Here is a 20,538-nt window from a genome sequence, read left to right on the forward strand (position 1 = left end):
GGGACCTGCCAGCCTCGAGCGTTGACGCAGGCAATAATGGTTACCCATTCAGAAGAATCCGATCCAATCAATGTTGGTCTTCCTTTCCGATCAGCTGTAGTTACAACATGGTGGTTGCCAGCTTGCCCAAGGCGGAATCCAGTCTCATCAAAGTTGTAGATATCGTCTTCAAGGATACCATGGAAATTGATCATGTTCTTCACCAATTCAAACCATTGAATATACGCGTCTTTCTGCTCGTTACGTGCACGCTGCCAATCCAGCCTTCGCGACAACTTTGTCTTAAGCCGTGGTGTCCTTTTAATAAAGTTATGTCGCCATAATTTACCAACAGGTTCAAGGCCCTTCTGCGTTGCAAGGATGTTCGCAATTTCCTCAACATGAGCAAGCGTTGGTGGCCATCCACGCGAGTCCATATCCAATATCCTTTCAATTATAACCTCCTCTTCAGCGACAGTGAATTTCCTTGAATTGACACCTTGCTGTTGTCTGGAAGGTCTGCTGTCAAGGCGGCGTTGGAGGGTGGTCCTTGAGACGTTATACGCGCGCGCAGTTGCTCGGATCGACTTGAATTGACCGGATCTGAATGCAGCGATAGCAGGAGCGTAGGAATCACGCGTCAATCGCGTATCCATTGTATGACGTGGATAATTATCGCGTGTTGAAGGAAAGAATACGTAGTGAGAATAGGAAGTGGCCCACAAGCCTATAGTGGCCCACAAGCCTATAGGGTACGTTACGACCCTGAATTGAGGAGTTCAATCAATGATGGAGGCCCAGGGTGATTCACAATACAGAACACCAAACATGAACAGTATCGTGGGGGACCTGTCGCAAGGACATGGACCGGAGATCCTACAGGTATCGGTCGCGCTCCGACAGCTGAACAAAAACGAGTTGATATTCTACTCTACCTTTGAAAGTCAGCAACCGGACTGGGACTGTATTAGTCAAGGGAGAACCTCGTCCAATTTGACCGATGTCTACAGCTATGACGCTCAGGTTCAGTTCCATATTCGACATATGTAGACAGTGTGTATCTTGACGCATAATTCATCGCTGGGGAACCGTGAAACATTACAAGGACGGAATTCGTCCTTCCAAAAACAAAAAGACCCGACAATGCTTCCAATGTCCTCGGTCTCGGCCCTTGCGCCCAGATCCATCGGCCGGCACTCGTGTGTGAAAGCTCCGTCTACGTGCTCTACCGTTCCAGGCATGACATACGCCAATGGACGAACTAGAAGAACACCATACCCCTAGGCCGAAACGAAAGCATGTCCGAACAACCGCAATCGGTCTTCCATCCGCAAGGCAATCTGTTACACGGTAGACAATGGATCCCTGCATCCAGGGCGGGCGAGGCGCCTCTACAAAGCGCGCGGCTCGGTGCTCAGCAGGGATTTGTGCCTGGCTACAGAGTGTCTAGATGCATCGAGAAGGCGGACATGGCGTTGTTGTTAAGCGCCATGGTCTTCGGGCGCGAAACCTCCGCAATTACAATGCCTGTTCGACAATGACATTCTGAGGAGAGTTTGATCATCTGATGGCCGAGGCATGGTACCGTATAGGTGGAGCCTGGGATACAGGACGCTCCGTGTTCCCGCGAGGACATGCCATTTCACACAATGAGTAATAACAGACTAAAGTTTCCAGTCATGAGGGAAGGGGTCATCATTCGTGTCTGCTGGCATGTGTGACATGACACATGGAAACCCATGGATGTATTTCATATCATCCATTCAGTGACATCAGGAAACACGCGATGGTTCTTGGTGCTCAAAGGGCATGATTGCATCTGTGACTTCCAAGGTGACCTTGTCTAACAACCAGTCCCAAGAACATTTTCTTCTCGGTGGAGTCATGACAGACCACACAGACCAAAGAGCCCAGGAGGTCATTGATGACACACCTCAGGCAGTCACTTGCTCCACCACTGACTGTACCTCGAGGGCGACCATGTGCACTCCAATTTCGCGATCCCGCCAAAGGCAAAATGAGTGGCTTTCGGCCGAACATGCTCCTAATGAACCGCCCTTTTGCAGACTCTCATATTAGACATTCCTGAGCGAGTCGTAGTGGGAACGATGCATGCACTAGGACGTGTCTTCCAAAACTGACAGAGTCACAATGAATATGAAAGCCTCGGAGGGCATGGATCGCGGATCACGTTTGCGGATCACGTTTCTCCTTGGGTGGCCCGGTCTGCCCAGGCGCGGATGGTGCCGGAGGAAGAAAAGGTCGCGAATCTCGGCAGGTGTGTAAAGAGTGTCTTCCTCCAAAATACCATCGGGCCGGCCACTGCTATACCGTAAACCTGGGCATGGTGTGTGTGATAAAGCCGTCGGGTGTGTGGGTGGTGGGAACGTGACTGGCCTCTCCACGAAAAAGTTTGGGGCCGGATCTTTTTCAATTTCCCCCCTCCTCCTTCTTCTTCTTCGTCTTCCACCCGGTCTTCTAGCGAGCTTCTAGTGGCCTTCTCCCATGCATTCCAATCCTTTCATGCGCTCGCGACCGAAACCGCTCACCGTCATCTGCCAATCATTAATGTTATCATTACATCCTGCGGTCTACAGCGACTGTGAAATGGCCATGATGAACAAGGGAAAGTGCGCCTCCATGTGCCGATGGTACTCATCGCGCCGACAGCGCCCGCCGTCGCTTGTGGCTGATTGTCGGTCAGTTGGGTGGCACGTAATGGACTCGGCCATGTCGGTGCCATTCTCTCAGTCTCTTCTTTCGCCCGTCGTCTTCTCTAATTCCTGTTACGTATCGACGATATAATCAGATGTGCTCGTATGCTGGATGTGGCTCATCATGGCACCAGGCGAGAAGCATGGCTGACTCCGGATGCGCAAGGAACTGTCCGACTCACGCGGCGTCGTACTCCTGTCATCACGGACATGCATGTTCTTTGAGGATTGATTGGTAATGAGGACTGGTTGTTCACAAAGGTTGCCAAACAGAAAGCCTGTGAAAGCGTCTGCCTGGGAAATAGGTACTGTGGATAGTCACATAAGTGCATGACACCATTCTCTTTTCGAAAGCGCTCCAGTCATCGGCCGTCTTTCTTCTTATCGTCGATGCTTCTTCGGCCAGCACTTGTAATACAGTACAGTAGTGTCGCCTAGACTGCATTCTCGTCGCCCAAGCAGACAAGTCAGCCTCGGCACGCGTTAGAGAAACACCAAGCAAAGGGCAGAATCTGGAGAACATCTGTCTGACAATGGTTTTGTTCAGGGTATATTGGTGCGCAACGTTCCTGTTGTCGGCAAGCGTGTGAGCAGGACAACAGCAGTCGCCGTTGTCGCGTGCGTAGCAGTTCCTGGAGGTTGGCTTTGATTAACAATCTTCCCTTGTAATTTCTCTGAATCATCATATCTATCACATGATACACAGGGAAATGTAAAGCGATCGGACAAGCAACCGGACGGTAGACCCCAGAGTCTTGGTGGTGCTGGTGCTGGTGCAGAGGTGTGTGCATTGGTGTGTGTTGGCTTCCATCGGGCATTCTCCGCCTCTTCCACAGCCGCCCGTCCGCCGCCGCCCATCAGCAGCAGCAGCGGCGGCGCACTCTGATGATGATGAATGGACGGACGCCATAAACTCCAGGGCTCACACACAATAATCTCTCCGCCACCTTGCCAAAGGAAATATCTCGCGCCTTCTTATACTACTGTACATACCGCATAGTCCTTGGATGATCAATTCGTAATCGGTTTCTTTTGAACGACGTGACATCTCTGCAACTGCCACCACTTCCAGCGGTAATTCCACCACAGTCAAGTACGGCACCAACACCACCACCACCTCCATCCATCACTCACCACCCACCTCTCCGCCAACGGGCATCCACCCACTCCACCGCCCTCTCTCCATCTCTCTCGCCGCATTGCTCCTTCTCCTTCCCATCTGGGCAGTCTGTGGCTCAGGCATTATTATCGAATATCGTCGTCACCACCAGAACCGCCCAAACGAACAGCAGGTATACCAGCAATTGTTTGACACACGACGGCATCAATTACCAGAGAACCTTGGGACGAATCAATCAGGGCTTCTACCCATCAGGTCACCCGCCTGGGCTGCGCACGTTTCGCCGTCGCCGGCCACTACAGACCACCAACAATCGCCCTCCTCACCACCACCACCTTCTGAATTATTTTCGGCGTTTATGTTGTAAATACATCCACCTCCCGGGAGTAGAGCCAATTGTGCATTTGTCCGCTATATTCTCTGCTGCTGCTGTTACTTCATCTGCCACTTAGCATTGATATAATTATCACTACTCCTACAATACTGCCGCCTGAAATCGATTATCGCCGAGAATTAACCCGCCCGATCCACCCTCTCCACCACTACTTTGGCCACGAGTCTACGACTATCGCGACAAGGACCACCACCACCACCACTACCAACGCCCATTGCGACCATCACAGTACCTCGTCGTCGTGCCATCTGCGTGTCACAATCTCTGCTCCTGCCTCCCAGGTCCCGCGCATCCGGATCCGCTTCTCTTGGCTGGTTCGTGGTGCTTCCACTCTGCTCACTAGCAGCATCGCCTTGGCTGCTCTCTGTGCGCCGAACATCCTCCGTTGGACGTCACGAGATACAACTCTTGCCGAACAAAGAACATTTCCTGGTCCGAGCCTTGTGTCATCTTCTGTACGAAGTCAGCAAATCGTTTTACTTCCCTGGATTCACCCTCTCTGGTCCTTTCACTTCATGCCCCGGCGTTTGCAACAGGATATTGTTCTCGTCACGATCGGTGAAGTCAAATCATCCTGGGAAAGATTTGAATAGGAATTTTGGACATATACTGCCAGCGGAACTTTATATCAACATTCGATCGAGGCTCATACAGCCTTATCGTCCAACCTGGCGTGCCTACCGCAGCCTGCGCGGCAAGGTCTGGGTTGGTTTTCCGGATCTCTTTCCGGCCACGCGATACGAGACTCGCGTCGCAAGCCATTGCGGCCGAATGTGAAGACTGTACAAAACCCATACTTTCCCTCGGAGACGTCATTCCCGGCCACTCCATCATCAAGGGCGTCCTCGCTGAAGGCGCCTTCTGTCCTCTTTGACGACGACGACGACGACGACGAAAACAAAATCATGTCCTCTGAGGAATACATCCCCGCGCCGGCGCTGTCGCAAAAACCGCAGCCGCCGCTGAGTGTTACCATCCCGGATCCCTTATCTGCCGAAGGACCATATTGCTTGAGACGACCTAGGCTGAATGAGATTCTTGCTAACACTTCGCCTTCGCCATGGACTTTGACTGCATTCATGGCCTATCTCTCCAGTAATCATTGCTTAGAAACTCTCGAGTTCATTATGGATGCGGCCCGATATCGCAAACACTACAACAAAATGCTGTCGCGAGCAGCTGGTTCAGATCTTCCGCCCCTCAAGGATCGAGAGTATGTGCAAGGGCTGTGGGATCGCCTGATCGAAGCATATATTGCCCCGAATGGATCGCGTGCAGTCAACCTCCCGTATGAGGTGCGAAATCCCGTAATGCACCTGGAAAAGGACGTGCTGCCACCAGCTCCAGGAACTCTGGATGGCGCCATTTCGAAGACTTACGAACTAATGGAGGAATCTGTCCTGGGCCCATTCTTGAATAGCTTCTGCCCACAGTCTGCCCATCCTGGTACTGTGTCAATCCAGCATCGAGCGACTGACGAGACGCTCGGCGATGACGACAATGTCTCTGTGGCAACCTCGTCCATGTCCTTTGATCCCAACCATCGCACTTTGTTCGGCAGTCGTCGCAGTCGTCAATCGGTTCGAAATCACCCTACCGCCGGATTACATTCCTCTGCTGCAGCTCATCGGCCATCGTGTCCTGCAGATCATACCATCTCTCCACCACTGTCTCCGCGCTCGTCACAGCATACACATCATCCTCTTCATTTACGCAAATCTGCGACCACACAGAATGGCAGGCAGCAGTCACCTAATGGAACCCGCACATCCTTGTCTCACACCTTGTCGTCGCCCGCAGCTTTGCTCCGCCGGGATCCCAACGGCACTTCTCGTGCAAGTCGACCAACTTCAACGGTCGTCCCTCATGCTCCCATCTCAATACAGAACAGCAGGACTGATAGCTTGGCATCGGATCCGACGAACCATGGTGGCCATGGAGACAGCTCAGCCAACCCAAGTCGCCCAAACGTCGCAACACCTCCGATCACACCTCCGCTCCCTGCAAATTCCGCCTCTGCCGCAATGCCTCCTACATCCACATCTTCTCCTTCTCCACCACTGCTGGCGCCACACAGCCAGGGCAGTTCCAATAGCAACAACGTAAAGCGGGATTCATTCTTCCACTTCGGTGCCAAACCCGACCAAGACTCCTCCCAGCATTTGCCTCCAAACCCCTCTCCACAGATCGATGAATCCGAACAATCGCGCGAAATTTCCCTCGGTAAACCCCTAGCCGTCCGACATCGCCATCGATCCTCCCAAACGTCCATCTCCATGCGTGCGGCCCCGATCATGGCCTCTAGTGGGAATAGCAGCGGTGGGGGTGGAGGTGTTTGGCAGAAACTGGGCAATCGACTCGCCGGTCGCATGAAAAGCACGCGGAGTCGGAGCGCTGCTCGGAATGTCTCGTCGAGTGCATCAATAGCGGAAGGTCATTGAGTGGCGCATGACTAGAGGAGGGGGAAACGCTCCCCGAGAAAAGACATATGACGCTTGCTCGCCGTGTTTCAATTTCTTCGATAGGGCGCGAGAATTCGAACTTTTGGGGTTTACTCATCTAGGACGCCATTGGAACGGAGTATATGACGATAAAGACGACCACGTATATGGACATTTTTTGATCAGCGAATTGGTGAACAGAGGCTTATATTCTTTTCTCTCTGCATTTTGCAATTTTTATCTCTACATTTCAAAATATCTCCAGATTTCCGAAATCATCGATACCCACTTTTAGCACGTACTCGACGTTCACACTGGGTATGCCATTAATCAACTTCTGTAGTCAGGAAAGATATTTCGTTCTGGTCGTTTGTTGCCGACGAGATATGGTGTTTCAAGGCACTTTGCTCTTGATGTTCACCTTGGCTTCTTCCGCTGTCGAAAGACGGGGGTACATATCTGCACCGAACATAGGTACACTTGAAGTTCATCCGTCCATCAACGAAAACCGTCATCACATCTAAAAACGTCGTTGAGCGCATGGGATATTTTCCATCATGCACACAAAAGTAACTTGAGGTGTCGCCAGGAGCCTCGCAATTCTAACCGTCACATTGCGTTCCTATGCTAGCAATACACTACACCGCTGATGAACATGCGCTGCTTTGTCTCGCCATATTTGCTGCTCCACACAGGCAGATATCGCATCTGGGCCTGCAACAGCAACGCGGCTTCGATCGTGTCCAATCTGAACCGCATATCTCGACCTAACTCAATACATGTCATCGGCCATCCCTCACGGCACTCATCAACAAAGGCGTCACTAAAATCCGATTCAACCTCCTCGACCGATTTTTACTCCTATACAAGCGGACGTTTCGTATACAATGAGCAAGCGCGACTCAAGGAACGATATGTCGAGTTCGACGTAGATGAACTGTACGCCGCTGCTCATCGAGCAATTGGGCAAAAACATGGCTCCGTCAAACAAATGATCAAGCTCGCCGAAGGAGGCTTCAACCGCGTCTTCCTCTTACAGATGGAGGATGGGTTTGAGATCGTCGCGAAGATTCCTTACCATATCGCTGCTCCCGCATTTTACACTACGGCGAGCGAAGCTGCGACTTTGACCTACTTGAAATCCAAGGGTATTCCGGTCCCCGAGGTGTACGCGTATTGCGCTCAAAAGGGCAACCCTGTCCGCAGCGAATATATCCTGTTGGAAAAGGCATCTGGTGTTTCTGCCATCACTCGATGGGCCGAGATGACTGTGCTCGAGATTAAGCGACTTGGCCATAGCATCGTGGAGCTGGAAAAGAGGCTCTTTGAGTTGCCATTCGGGGCTTTCGGAAGCCTGTATTTCAAGCATGATATTCACCAAGCTCAGCAAGCTCCGCTCTATGCAGACGACGAAAGCTCTGATGACGATATGCAGAGGTTCTGCATTGGGCCGATCGCGGATTATATGTTTTGGCAAGGGCGGAAGGCATCACTCGAGCTCGATCGCGGACCATGGAGGAGTCCAGTGGAATACCTGGAGGCCATCGCGCGCAACGAGATTCTCTGTACGCAGAAGTACGGTAAGCCCATGGAGCCTGCGTTTCCACATAATGCTCTTGAGCTAGGTGTGCAGTATCCAAGCGATTACATTCGATGCCTCGAAGATTATACCTCTCTGGCGCCACATCTCTTGCCACAGCCGCCCACGCACCCATTTAATCGACCTACCCTTCGGCATCCAGATCTCACACCTTCCAACATCTTCATCGACCCGGCAACTGGTCGGACCACTTGTTTGATCGATTGGCAGCATAGTATCATCCAACCACAAATTCTCGCGGCGGGATACCCTCCAGCCTTTGAAAATCCAGATGAGGCGATCCCGTCGAATCTCGACGAGCCGAAACTACCAGAGGAGCTAAGCACAATTTCCGAACATGAGCAATCGGAAGCAAGAGCCCTTCATCGCCAGCGATCTCTTTTCCATAGCTATCGTGTCCTCACCGGCGGCTTGAACAAACCACACCATGCCGCGTTGAGAGACCGCATGGGACGCCTCCTCCACCTACTCGTCGATTTCGCAGGCCGTGAATGGGATGGCAACAACGTCACTCTCAGAGGCGCGATTATGCGCACGGTACAACACTGGCATCTCTTGCCAGACACCGAGGGGAAGATCTGCCCTGTCCATTTCGACGAGGCTGAAGTAGAGAGATTCAACACACTGGAGGAGCGTTGGGCTATGATGAATGCGATGCTAGAGGAATACCGTCGTCGGATCTGCGGGATGAACGAAGATGGTTGGGTACGCAATGAGGACTCTGGACCGGCAAAGTCTGAGTTGAAGAATCTCGAAGAAGAGATCTTGGCGATGTGTGACGGCGACGTCGATGATGAGAGGGCGTTCAGGACGGGCTGGCCGTTTCGCGATCGGGACGGTGGCGAATGAAGTACATTAATAACTCTTCTTACTGGGCTCAACTCCATCGTTTTGTCTCCATTTGGCGCTTTCCGCCCCGACTTTCTTTTACGCATAAAAGCTTCAGGTCAATTCTGCCCGTCATTTGAGGGATCAACATCAATAGTAGCTTCACATCTTACGAGAAGAAACAAATGTCTACTCAGAGACTAGACCATCTCGTGCCAAGGCGGTGAGGCTACCGGAAAGATGAGACTGAAATGTCAAGGACTGATGTCGCTGAAACTACGAGTTGTGTAAAAATGTAACCCTAATGGCACAAGCCCATCTCTTCGCCGAACATCTTGAGGTCGAAGCCAACAGTACGCGTTTTGGGACTGTTCGTTCTTGCTGCAGCGTGTTTCCTGCTGAGCACCATATATTTCATACATTTTTCATTGTATCTTCCCTGGAGTAAGATCATGGACCGTTAAGAGTCCTCTCGTCGACAGTACGGGGTCTGTTATCCCCGAGACGCTGATGACGATGAGTGAAAGACGGGACAGGGACGAGGGGAGTGATGACGTGCGGCCGTTGATGGTGGCCGGCGACGTTAGTTGCTAAGAATGTTACTTGCGCCCTTTTGTACCCTTCTCTCGAGCCTGAGGCAGGTTTAGAAATGTCGGTTGCAATGATACAAAGGACATGGGGGAAGTGGTGCAAAGGAGTACTGTAGCGCGCCGTCGTGCCGCCATCATCATTCATTCACAATCTGTTATCTTGTACACTTGTGCTGTGCACACTGTAGTTCATCACCAGCATGGATTATTATTATTAGTGTCCAGCCGTGCATGTTTCAGCTCGCTAGTTCTCTTCGTTCCTGCATTACGGCAAGACAGGGGTCATCCTAAATCCGCTCTCGATAAGGGATGGGAAAGTACCCGCTAACAACGTGTGCATCGCAGACTTATCCATTTGAACTTCCCTCTGTTCTACCTCCGTTATCTTCTGCACATATGTGGCAAGCGATAACGTGGCCCTCCCTTGCATTTCGGAGGAGATTGCTTGTGTGACGTCGGAGTCGTAGGCTCCTATCAATGGACTACATTCAATTGCTTGCTGCGATGAGGTCCCAAAATAGATGATGATGATGATGATAATGATGATGGTAGTGGTAGTGGTGGGCATGTCAATGATCAATATCTATACGTATGCAGGACACTGCAGCACCTTCAACATCCTGTCCACGCGTCCATCAGGCATGACTGTCGGGGAGGATGATACAAGACCCTGGATGGCTTCCCACATCCCAAATCAGCTCCACGACAGGATCGATTTGGTGGCCTTGCGGACGGCCGTCGCCGAACGACGATCGTCTGCATTGCCCGAAAGGCTGGCTTGTATTGCGATCGTCAGGTCGGTCGCTACACAATGACGGCCTTGTCCAACCGCCCGATGGAATCGTGATAATTCGCCCAGCCGATCCTCCTGGCTCATCAACCTGTTACCTTCCGAAGACCGTCCAAACATACACACAATGAATTTTCTCGCCCGCTCGCCATTCCGCCTGAGCCATCCCCATCATCATTGCTATCTCTATGGTGAAGGAGTTCTGCGAGGAAGTGAGAGGAACGATGCCCAATTGGGCCTCGACTGAATGAATAAATGAATGTGGCGGCGGCGGCGGCGGCGATGGGAGCGGGAGTCATCCACGGTATGTACGTGTAGACCGGAGTTTATTCTGGTGCTGCAGGAACACGCTGTTCCTGAGCAAAAATGTTTATTCTTAGCGACAAGGGCATGCCCAGGTGCGCAAGCAAAGGCCTTTCATGATATTGTGTGTTTGGAGCAATGTATTTGAAGGCGTTCGTTTGCACTCCAGCTGTGCTGCATCCATGCTGAACAATCGTATGCTGCCCACAAACAGAGCGTCGCGACGATGTTAGACCGCCTTTGGGCACGCGTGTTTGTATTTAGTGGTCGGAGTCTGACTCCATAAGCGCCTCTACATCGGGACTTTGTCATGAAGAGGGTGAATTAATGTGCGTCGCACCGAATAGACCCGTACTACTGCAGGATAGTCGTAAAGCCATCTCCGAGTGGAGCATATTCCGTTCCACAGCTTACAAACTTTCCTTCCTCCTCGCTCATATTATATTTCCCTCATACAATACTAACGACAACATCGCCTCCAACAGCCGCACACATAATAGCAGCCTTCATCGTGTGCTCTATCGCCTCGAGTACGGACGGAGACGTTTCTTGGATATCGAAATTCCTCCCTTGCGTAGCTCCCAAACTCCCGAACGGTTCGCATCCACTTCAGTACCGACCACGCCTTGTCCGCATGCAAGATTCTGCTTCCGCGGACGAATCGCAGACTCACCCGAATACTTGCTCGAAATCACTCGGGCTGTTGACCAACCACCACCACGAATACCATTCATCACTATCGTCATTCAGTATCGCAACTGTACTCGAATAGCCACCAATCCTGCAGCCGCTTCTGCCGGCACTCGTTGGTCTCTTGGCTTACCGTTTCCTCGGGAATCGGTTGATGAAGGCCGGCATCATCTTCGGCCAGGTACATGATTGCGGGAATCTTGGACATTCATGACAGGATAAAAGCTTGGACATCTCTTTCTAGTGCAGGCCAATACTTCTGATTTACCAGCGCTGGGAGCTGTACAACTTGGGGGTCGTATAAACAGGACTCGTCATAGCCGCCCAGGTTGCTGGAAAGAAGACCTCACCCTCTTCATCCACAGACCAACGTTGAACGTGGGTCACGTTGTACTTGTACCAACGGCCAAGACGCAAAAGTGTGCCATATCTGCCCTGGGTCATACATGAGTTCTACCGTTGGGTTGGTTACACGGCAAGAATTTTGGTAGTGCACCGCATTGTAGAGTGTGTGCAACAGCCACAGGGAAAACCTTCCGCCGCGAGCAGACATCTTGCGAAGGTCTGTAATCTGCTCACATTTTCATTCTGACGAGACCGTGATCACAATTGTGCTGTTGCACGTCCGCTCCTTTACCACCTCTATCGCGCCCCATGGCGCCCACCAAAATCGGAAAGAATGTACCCTCGGCGCACAGCAGCGGCGATAACTCAGCGCCGCTCGCCGATTACTTCTTCATTTGCGGCATAGAGGCTTCGCAGATATACGACGAGAAGGCAGCTCTGGCGCAGGCTGCGCGTGCGGAGCAGACCATCGACGAGGATAAGGAATTGGAGACTCCGCGATCGCCATCACCTAGCACTCCCGCAGAGGCATCACCGAGGACATCACGGTATAGCTTCGAAGCAAGGAAAAGCGCTGGGAGCTTGACGTTTGCGGTTGAGCCGCCTACACCCACGACAGCAAGCAATCGAAGTAGTACCACAATCAAGGGCGCGAAGCCAGATACTCCTACCCTGAGCGACGATGCATTCGAAGAAGCGTTGAGGAAGTTCACGTCCGAACGAGATAGTTTTCTCGATGATATCCATGTCAGTGCTGGCACTGTCACCTCATCAACACGACGTGCGCGGCCAAAAACCGCGCGCATCACACAAGACGAGACCTCTCTCAAGAACGGTCTAGGGAGCTTGCGGCGAAGACTGTCTACGATGAATAGTCTGAAACGACCATCCTCAGTACTCAGCCGAGCCTCCACACGGACGTCTCGACGAATCAGCAATTATAATGCAGTAACGCCAGCCCCACAGCCGTTCCAGGTAGAGCCGGGAATGCATCCCTTGAAGAGGCGATACGAGCCTGTCCTTCTGGACCGTTACCCTCCGAAACCGATGAATGACGAACTCAAACGACGAACGCCATTCCCCGACTTCGTGCCCATGTTCACATTTCCCAATGATGTAAATGTCGTCTCTTCCGATGAACGACCGAGATCCGTCTGGCATGGATTTGCTATGACCGGAGCGGATTCGAGGAAGTTATACGGCATTGTTGTGACCGTCTGGATACCCCTGAACAACGCTGCTTCGGACGCCCTGGAACGACAATGTGAGGAATGGCGAAAGGCGAACATGAGCAACGAGGAACGCGAACTGGCGGCTAGCCTGGGCGAGAGATTATCGACAGAACGCGCTAGGCTAAGCAGGCTTCTCGCGCGCCTTCCTAGTATGCCATCTGGGAGCGATGCGCGCGAGCGACTCGAAGATGAGATCAGTGCAGTCGAAGAGAAGATTGGCTTGATGGCGGATCTCCTGCGACCTGTTCGCCACGGCGCCGCCACCATGATCGAAGGTTTGACAGAAGGAGAGACTGGATTTTGGGTTCCTCGAGCGTACGGGATTCTGGGCCGCGATGGCAGTTTGACCAGCTTCTGGAAGGAATGGCTCAAAGCAATCGTCGTGCCGATGACCAACGGCTCGATTCTTCGCGTCCCAGCCAGCTCTCCAAAAGTCGGCTTCTGGCAGCCATTGGAGCGCTATGTGTGCAATTTGTGCATGGAAGCTCCTAGCCCGATTACATCAATGACACAAGTCGAAGTCAGCGTCCGAGAGCTTCGACTATACGCGCGAAGAGAGGCGATCAATGAGATCCCTGGCAGTCGAAATACCGACCTTTATGCGTTGTTCCGCTGCTTGACGATACCGAACATTATCATTCTCTTCGAGTATGCTCTCTCCGAATCTCGCGTCATCTTCCTCTCCTCACATACCGCAATGCTTCACCTGGCCTGCTCCGCACTCACAAGTCTACTGTTCCCACTCCAATGGACGGGAATCATGATCCCAGTACTTCCTGCCCGTCTGTTGACAACGCTAGAAGCGCCTTGTCCATATATTGCAGGCGTAGAGCGGCGATTCGAAAAGCTTGAACTTCCAGATGATGACTTCTGTTTGGTTGATCTTGATGAAAATACGATCGAGAGCACTGGACCGCCAGTTACATTACCACGACCGCAAAGGAGGAAACTGATGGCACTACTGCAGGCAGCAGCGCCTCATCATCTCCAGTTTGGCGTACCGATCGGACCTCCGCAATATGCAGTTGAGACGTTTCCTTTCGACAGCTTCTCATCCGAAAGCCCGCAAGTATTCTCGTCCAAGCCAGAGACGTCAACGTTATCGAACTACGTTAGCGAAAGCTCCACCACCTTTGGACAGGCGTCAAACAGGCCTTACTCCAAGACGACCGTCTTCAACGCGTTCCTACAGCATCGACCAGAGGGGAATCGGACAGGCGAGAGACCATCCACAAGCTCAACAGGAACGAGGAGCCACTCCTCGACAGCATCTCCGCCATCACCCGTCTCGACCACCTTCCCATCTACACCTGCGTCAAGAAACGACTCCGGCCTTGCTCTGCAAAGTTCTCTGCGAGAAAAGCGTTCCGGTCAACTGAGCGAAGGCAGTCGCCGTAACTCGGGTATTGCCCACCTTGCCAAACTCCGCGACCCTTTCTCTGCCCCAGAAACGCCACGAGCCGTCAACAACCGTCGACCGAGCGTCGGCGCCTTCACCGGGAATGCCTTTAGTCACCATCCAAGCTACTCGACGTCAACGCTGCCGAACATGTCCGCGAATTATGCCCCGAGCGTGTACGCACAAAGCACACTTGCGGCAAGCACTATCATGCAGCCGACCACCATCCAGCCGGTCCGTGATACCGAGGCCACGCACTGGGTGGAAGGCCATTGTCTTCAAAGACAGAAGAGTGATATGAAAGGCCATTGTGCGCTATGCGATGAGCGATGCGATGAGGATGTGTTTAAGTGTAGTGGTAAGTTTGCGCAATCTCTAACAACCTCCCTTCTGGTTGAGAGTCTATTTGTGAGATTTATGCTGACATTTTCATATTTGCAGGCTGCTCAATAATCGTCCACGGTCGCTGCTCACACACCATCTCGCTTGTCTGCCCAGTCGCCTTCCGCGCTGATCAGGTCCGCGCCGCTTTCATTCGCTGCTTCGCCTCCCTTTTCTACACCTACCGACGCTTCATGGCGCCCGCAACCGCTGACGGCAAGAAAGCCGGCATGAAGTATCAATTCAACATGGATGCCTTTCTCAAATCCGTCCCGCACGGCGACAGCGAATACATGGCCATGCTCCGACAGACGCAGTCCTTCAACGAATTCATCCACGAACGCGAACGCGACTCAACCCAACCCCCCGATCTATCCTCCTCCGCATCCAACAACACCAGTACCAGCAGCAACGGGACCCAACAGACTAGACCTTCCCACCCTCTCACCACCACAACCAGCGACGACCCTGCAATCAAACTCTTCGACGAAGTCATCCTCTCCAAACGCAACCGCGGCCGCTCCAACCTGTTCAAAAAATCCCACACCACAGATTTCCTCTCCGACAAATCCGACCATCTCTGGCACACCGCCGCCGCCACCCCGCCCTCCACCAGCCGGACCTTCCCCATCATCTCCACCACCAATGGCTCATCCTCCGCAGGAGGAGGTGCTGCGGCCAACTCAACTTATGGCAATGGCGAATTTTCCTCCTCATCCTCGACCACGGCCCGTTGTCCGGCGAAATTGGACACCACCCTCATGAAGGAGCCAAGATCTCTCCAGGGGACGCCCCGCGTGGGCCAGGCAAGGGCGAACCGCAAGCCCGTGCCGAGTATGTTGGGCTTGACGGCGCAGAGCGTGACGAATTGAAGAAACCTCCCTTGAGTCATCGATGTCTTTCTTGTATGATAAGGGGAAACTGTGTTAAATTGGATGGTTTTTATGGTGATTTGGAAAAAGAACAGCGAAATGGTCATTCTGTAGCAACGATGTTTTTCCATGGGAAAACGAAGATGAAGTTCATTTATTCCCTGCCTGGAACTTAATCTTGGATTCTTTGTCTTTGCTTTCTTTTCAACCATCGTTTTCTTGTTCATTGCAGAATTTGATGATTTGAGAATTGATGAGAGATCGGCCACTGTCTTGAGGTGAAGAGAAAGAATACCTCACTTTTATTTTGGCTTTCGAAATGTCCGGTTTGATGTTTGCGATCAGATGGAGCATTTCTGCTTAGCCGCCTTGTAGTTTCTTGTGTCATCAATAGAAGCCTTCTGGGCATGAATGAATGAATGATATTACATCCCCGATGCTCAATTTCCTTGTCATAGATTCGGATTGGATCCAGTACATAGTGCAGAGAGAAGAGCTGTTTGGACGAGCAGAGGCAGCAGGAATTCGGCATTCTCACAACAAGGCATGGTTCGATATAAGCTGGTATATTTTCAATTCTATCTACAGATTTGGAAAAAAGATGCTGCCGTTGAGCTGTCCTGCCGCGTAGTCTTTAGGGGAGGCTAGGGCAGAAGAGCTGAGAACAGAAGGGGGAAATCCACACAAGGAGAACGAACGCCGTACGCCTCGCTATCATTACAAAGCCGGCGGAGGAAACCATCCTTATCGCCACCGCGCTGCATACACTTCAACCATATTCCTATCGTTTATTTCCTTCCTGCTGCTGTCTTGGGCCGAGGTTTGCACTCGTCACCGACAATCGGATGCAGCATGATTTTATTCGGCGTCTGTTGGGTGTTGAAGGAGTGGCCTTTGCTCCAATCGTAGCTGACGGCGTAAGCGAAGATGTTTCCTGTGCGGTCAAAATCTGTGCAGCTGATGGTGCCGCCGACTTCTGGGTAGCCCTTTAGACGATGTTTGGCGTCCTTGTCCCAGAAGTTGAAAGTTCCGTCCGAGCCGGCGGTGCTGAAGGTGCCGTGTTGCGGGTGGAAGCCGATGGCGTTGACGGCGAAGACGTTGCTGGTGTCCCGGTTGTTCGGGTCGGCTTGACGGTGGCATTTGAAGCTGAAATTCTTCGGGTCGTCCTTTGGGTCGACGTATTGGATTGCGCAACGACCCTCGATGCTACCCACTGCGAACCCGGTATGGTCGGTGAAGCAGGAAACGACGCGCGTTTGCCATTTGAGTGGTGATTGTACTGATTTGTGAATGACGCCGGGGTTGTTCAAAGCGACGACGTGGATCTGACGTTCGGCAGTGCCAATGACCAGCATTTGGTCGTTCCGGGTGTCCATGGAAAAGACACGTTCCTTACAGTCGAGGGTGCCCACAGGTTGTTGCTGTCGTAGATCCCAGTATTTGACTGTTTTATCCCAGCTACCTGTTATGAGCATGGGCGAGTTGTTGATAGTGCAGCATTGCACGCTTCTGATAGGCGCATCGTGAGCAGCGACTTGTTGTGCTGCTGATCCGCCAGAACCTAGATCTAGAACTCGCGCAGCTTTGTCCGCACCACCGCCGAAAACCATCTTTCCATCCTATCCGGGTTGTCAGCTTCCAGACACTGCCTTGCCTCTTTCCATCTCAAGTCTTACCGGACTCCAACATGTGCTCAAGACTGGTCCTTCGTGTTCAAAAAGCGCTTTTCCTTGTGTGTTTCCGCTTCCATCAATCTCGTAAATTCGCACTTTCTTGTCCCAACTTGCGACTGAAAGGAAGTCGCCCGTCGGGCTGAACTTCATTGATGACACACTGTCCTCTGGAGGGTTGGCGACTTGTACATCTTTGCTCAGATCGCCCTGTGTGGTGTTTGACGCAGCCGCCGTTGTTGCGGCGCTTCCGAAGAGGGTTGACATGGCGAATGCAGAAATGAAGCTAGCAAATGACTTTTATTGATTGATCGCGACAATTGCTCTCTAATAGCTCCAATAGAGAGAGGCTGCACTGTCTGTCGGCTTGTTCGATCAGAAATAGATCTTGTGCGAGGATGATGTGTTTCGGCGCGCGTCCTGAACCGAAAAAATGATGCACTCGGGGTGGTATGCGTGCGTGTAGCCAGATGCGATCAAAGTCCAAAGCGTGTCTGGTCGAAATGCGACAGCTTTATTGCAAAGTCGCGACTCGTGATAGCTTGAGTGCTGTAATAAATCTTACAGTACAATGGTTGACTCCAGGGCTGTTCTGCCTGAGATCTGCCTGTCGTGCCTGATGTCTGCCTGAGATGGACCAAGCTCAAGCCAAAGCGCGTTGCTTCTTGCGCCAAGCAACGGCCGATGCCGTAGCGCGAAGTTCTAAAGAAATTCTGCAAAGCTTCACAATTATCAATCTTTTCTCTCCCAGCTCCTCGCTCAAAGATTCGCAGTCGAAGCTTTCTCACAGACGAGCTTCGGCTCTGTCAGACATTACACACAGCTTTGGGAGAAAGTCCCCGGACATTCTGTGATTCATTGCAGACTTGCGGAAACGCGCCGCCACAGAAGCACATTGCGGCTTATTCCTTTCGAGATCTCCATCCTCTTGGGTTCAAGCCCTCACGTACCGTTTGTACTCTCAATACGTCGTCTCTTCACTCGGACCATACCTCATCACGAATCAGGTTGCTCTCTGAGTGATCGTCCTGCAAGGGGAGACAAGGATACGAGTCTGCATTTCCTGATGAGCTGATCTCGCTGGGATGAGGTTGACGTATGGGAGGAGGCCGTGTTGCTACACAAGACAAGGTGGGATCAAGGTCTTCGAGGGAAGCTCTTCGTCAAGGTCGATAGATATGCGATTGCTCGGGCCTGCACCTCGTGTGTAGGTCGAGTTACTCGATGGGGCTTATTCTTGAGGCGAGGCGCTCCAAATTTTCGGGCTCGATGGATGAGATATTATTGCTCATGCCTGTGCTGTGTCGAAGCAGCCGAGCTCAAACATATTTTATTGCCTTTCACCAGGATTTCGAGCGTTCAAGTGATGATGAAAGCAATAGAGTCAAGCACTGAATCTGCGTCGGCAGGCCGACCCTTCACTGGGCGGACTGTGACGTTCTTTGATGCTACAATTTGCCTACGACGGTATCTGATGAACGCTCCCGAACTCCGAATGGACAAATATATACATGTCTTTATGATGCTACCGAGGTATCGATTAATATACTACTCTATTACACGTTCAACCGCTCCAGCATCCGTCTTGCCTTGCTGCAAGCTGTCCATGACTCCCTGGACACGACGTCCAGCGTCGAGATACATCATGTATTCAGAGTATGTCTTGGGCATGACTTTGATGTCCTTGTCCACTGTGAAAGTGTAGTTGAATTGTCCGGTCGGCTTGGTCTCGCCATGCTCCACGTTCCGCACTTTGCTGTCCACACGGACTTGGATCCGCGTGAGACCATCGTTAGGCGCGGAGGACTCTGACTGATCTTCCTGGCCGCGCACGAGTGGCGGATCTGTATAGACGACAGTAGCAGTGAGGTAGAGAACACTGCCCACGGGAACTGGATTTTCGAATGTTGAAGGATCCAATGACACGAAAGTAGGTCTTGTGTGCGAAAAGCTGGCGGCGCAGCAGAATGCAAGTTCAAAAGTCTGTTTGAGAAGATAGCCACCGAAGATCATAAATGAATGCCTGCGAATCCGTGTCAGCGGCTATCTCGGTAAACGTGTGATACCTTTGGGAAGCCTCACCTGTTTCGATACTGCGGTTGCATAATATTGGCGGTGCTCAGTCGTGTCTGTTCCATGAAATGGACATTTGCAGGTTTTCGCAGCGCAACATTTGGATCGTGGTATTCCAGTTGTCGACGCCAGATATCATGGATAAGATCGCTTTCGGCATCATTCGGAGTCTGTTTGAGCAAAGACGTTTTGAGCGCTTGCTTACGCCGTCTGCTGTTCTTCTCGCCCTGAGCAAAGGCATTTTTCTCCTCAGGCGTCTCTGGCACAACCGGCGCGATCTTCGCCGGTCGCTTCGTTGACGGGTCTAGCGAGACCATAGTGAATTGACACACAATCATAACATCCTCCGCTTTCGGTGCTTCGCCCGGTTGCGGCGCTTTTGCGACCTGGAGCGTGATCTCCATACTGCTACCGCCTGCAGCGTACGTGACGCGTCCGCTGTACTCGAGATCGCAAACCTCAGTCAAAGGATGATTGATCGTGATGCGGTCGCAACCAGCGGTCACTGTCGTGTAGCCTTCGCCGGTGTGCTTATATGCGACGACTCCGGAAAGTGCGTCAAGGTCCATCAGAATCGTGCCTATACGAATATGACCGGAAGCATTCATGTAAGTGTCCAGGAGGTATGGCTCTTGAGCCAAAGGTAGGACCTTTTCACCTTCTCAGCTATTGGGACTTTTCAAATACAGAGACCGCTACTCACGACACTATGATACGAATCGGACATCTTCTTCGGTGTCAGATCCCGTGTCGGCGTGGTTGGTGAGGAGGCCGCAGGCTCGGCATTGCGACCAGCTCGCTGTTGTTGCTTCCGGAATGCTTCAACCCATGGCACTTGGACCCTCTGATCTGTGAGGGCGCGGAATACGCCATCGGTCTGGCGATATGGTTGTGCAGAGAATTGTCGACAGATGATGTTGGTGGAAGATGACTTGATTGATTTCGCGTGGAGCTGGCGCAGAAGACGCCCGGATCTTGAGATTGCTGACATGCTTGATACAGTCACTGAAATCAATCGCAATTGTGTTGTGATCATGAAGAATAATATGTCATGCTGTTTCGCCGTCGCGTTGGGTTGTTGCTTGGGTATCCTGACGATTGTTGATGTCGAGACGTG

At 52.0% G+C, this 20,538-nt stretch overlaps 6 protein-coding genes across 6 annotated transcripts; 4 read left to right on the forward strand and 2 right to left on the reverse strand.

Annotated features, from left to right (window-relative positions):
* The first annotated feature begins 2,460 nt into the window (after window positions 1–2,460).
* Window positions 2,461–3,030, forward strand: K489DRAFT_383175 (uncharacterized protein). Its single transcript, XM_033605536.1, has one exon. The coding sequence runs from the start codon at window positions 2,485–2,487 to the stop codon at window positions 2,782–2,784; it is 300 nt and encodes a 99-aa protein (XP_033457409.1). The 5' UTR covers window positions 2,461–2,484; the 3' UTR covers window positions 2,785–3,030.
* Window positions 3,031–5,112: 2,082 nt separating this feature from the next.
* K489DRAFT_324499 (uncharacterized protein) lies at window positions 5,113–5,709 on the forward strand (the record flags this gene model as incomplete). Its single annotated transcript, XM_033601764.1, has 1 exon — window positions 5,113–5,709. A coding segment is annotated over one exon (597 nt), but the record flags the coding sequence as incomplete, so codon positions are not given.
* A 1,430-nt stretch (window positions 5,710–7,139) lies between these two features.
* Window positions 7,140–9,214, forward strand: K489DRAFT_54801 (uncharacterized protein). The gene has a single exon (XM_033608711.1). It carries the CDS (start codon window positions 7,298–7,300, stop codon window positions 9,095–9,097), a length of 1,800 nt encoding a protein of 599 aa, XP_033457411.1. The 5' UTR covers window positions 7,140–7,297; the 3' UTR covers window positions 9,098–9,214.
* Window positions 9,215–12,103: 2,889 nt separating this feature from the next.
* Window positions 12,104–15,678, forward strand: K489DRAFT_324625 (DENN-domain-containing protein; the record flags this gene model as incomplete). Its single annotated transcript, XM_033601777.1, has 2 exons — window positions 12,104–14,783; window positions 14,867–15,678. 2 exons carry the CDS (start codon window positions 12,104–12,106, stop codon window positions 15,676–15,678), a joined length of 3,492 nt encoding a protein of 1,163 aa, XP_033457412.1.
* Window positions 15,679–16,218: 540 nt separating this feature from the next.
* On the reverse strand, window positions 16,219–17,921 carry K489DRAFT_383179 (WD40 repeat-like protein). The gene is made up of 2 exons (XM_033605537.1): window positions 17,355–17,921; window positions 16,219–17,297 (listed from the first exon to the last, which is right to left on the reverse strand). Exons 1-2 carry the CDS (start codon window positions 17,613–17,615, stop codon window positions 16,467–16,469), a joined length of 1,092 nt encoding a protein of 363 aa, XP_033457413.1. The 5' UTR covers window positions 17,616–17,921; the 3' UTR covers window positions 16,219–16,466.
* Window positions 17,922–18,896: 975 nt separating this feature from the next.
* Window positions 18,897–20,412, reverse strand: K489DRAFT_324082 (acyl-coenzyme A thioesterase 9; the record flags this gene model as incomplete). The annotated part of the gene is made up of 3 exons (XM_033601736.1): window positions 18,897–19,371; window positions 19,431–20,071; window positions 20,125–20,412. 3 exons carry the CDS (start codon window positions 20,410–20,412, stop codon window positions 18,897–18,899), a joined length of 1,404 nt encoding a protein of 467 aa, XP_033457414.1.
* Between the last annotated feature and the right edge of the window lie 126 nt (window positions 20,413–20,538).

Source organism: Dissoconium aciculare, assembly GCF_010015565.1.
Source record: "Dissoconium aciculare CBS 342.82 unplaced genomic scaffold K489scaffold_11, whole genome shotgun sequence".
Taxonomy (NCBI): Eukaryota; Fungi; Ascomycota; class Dothideomycetes; order Mycosphaerellales; family Dissoconiaceae; genus Dissoconium; species Dissoconium aciculare.

Excerpts from the sequence above, each read along its gene's own strand:
- K489DRAFT_383175 (XM_033605536.1), top strand. The coding sequence starts at position 2,485 with ATGCATTCCAATCCTTTCATGCGCTCGCGACCGAAACCGCTCACCGTC.
- K489DRAFT_54801 (XM_033608711.1), top strand. The coding sequence starts at position 7,298 with ATGAACATGCGCTGCTTTGTCTCGCCATATTTGCTGCTCCACACAGGC.
- K489DRAFT_383179 (XM_033605537.1), bottom strand. The coding sequence starts at position 17,615 with ATGTCAACCCTCTTCGGAAGCGCCGCAACAACGGCGGCTGCGTCAAAC. Across the intron at positions 17,298-17,354 it reads TGAGCACATGTTGGAGTCCG|GATGGAAAGATGGTTTTCGG; the intron begins GTAAGACTTGAG and ends CAACCCGGATAG.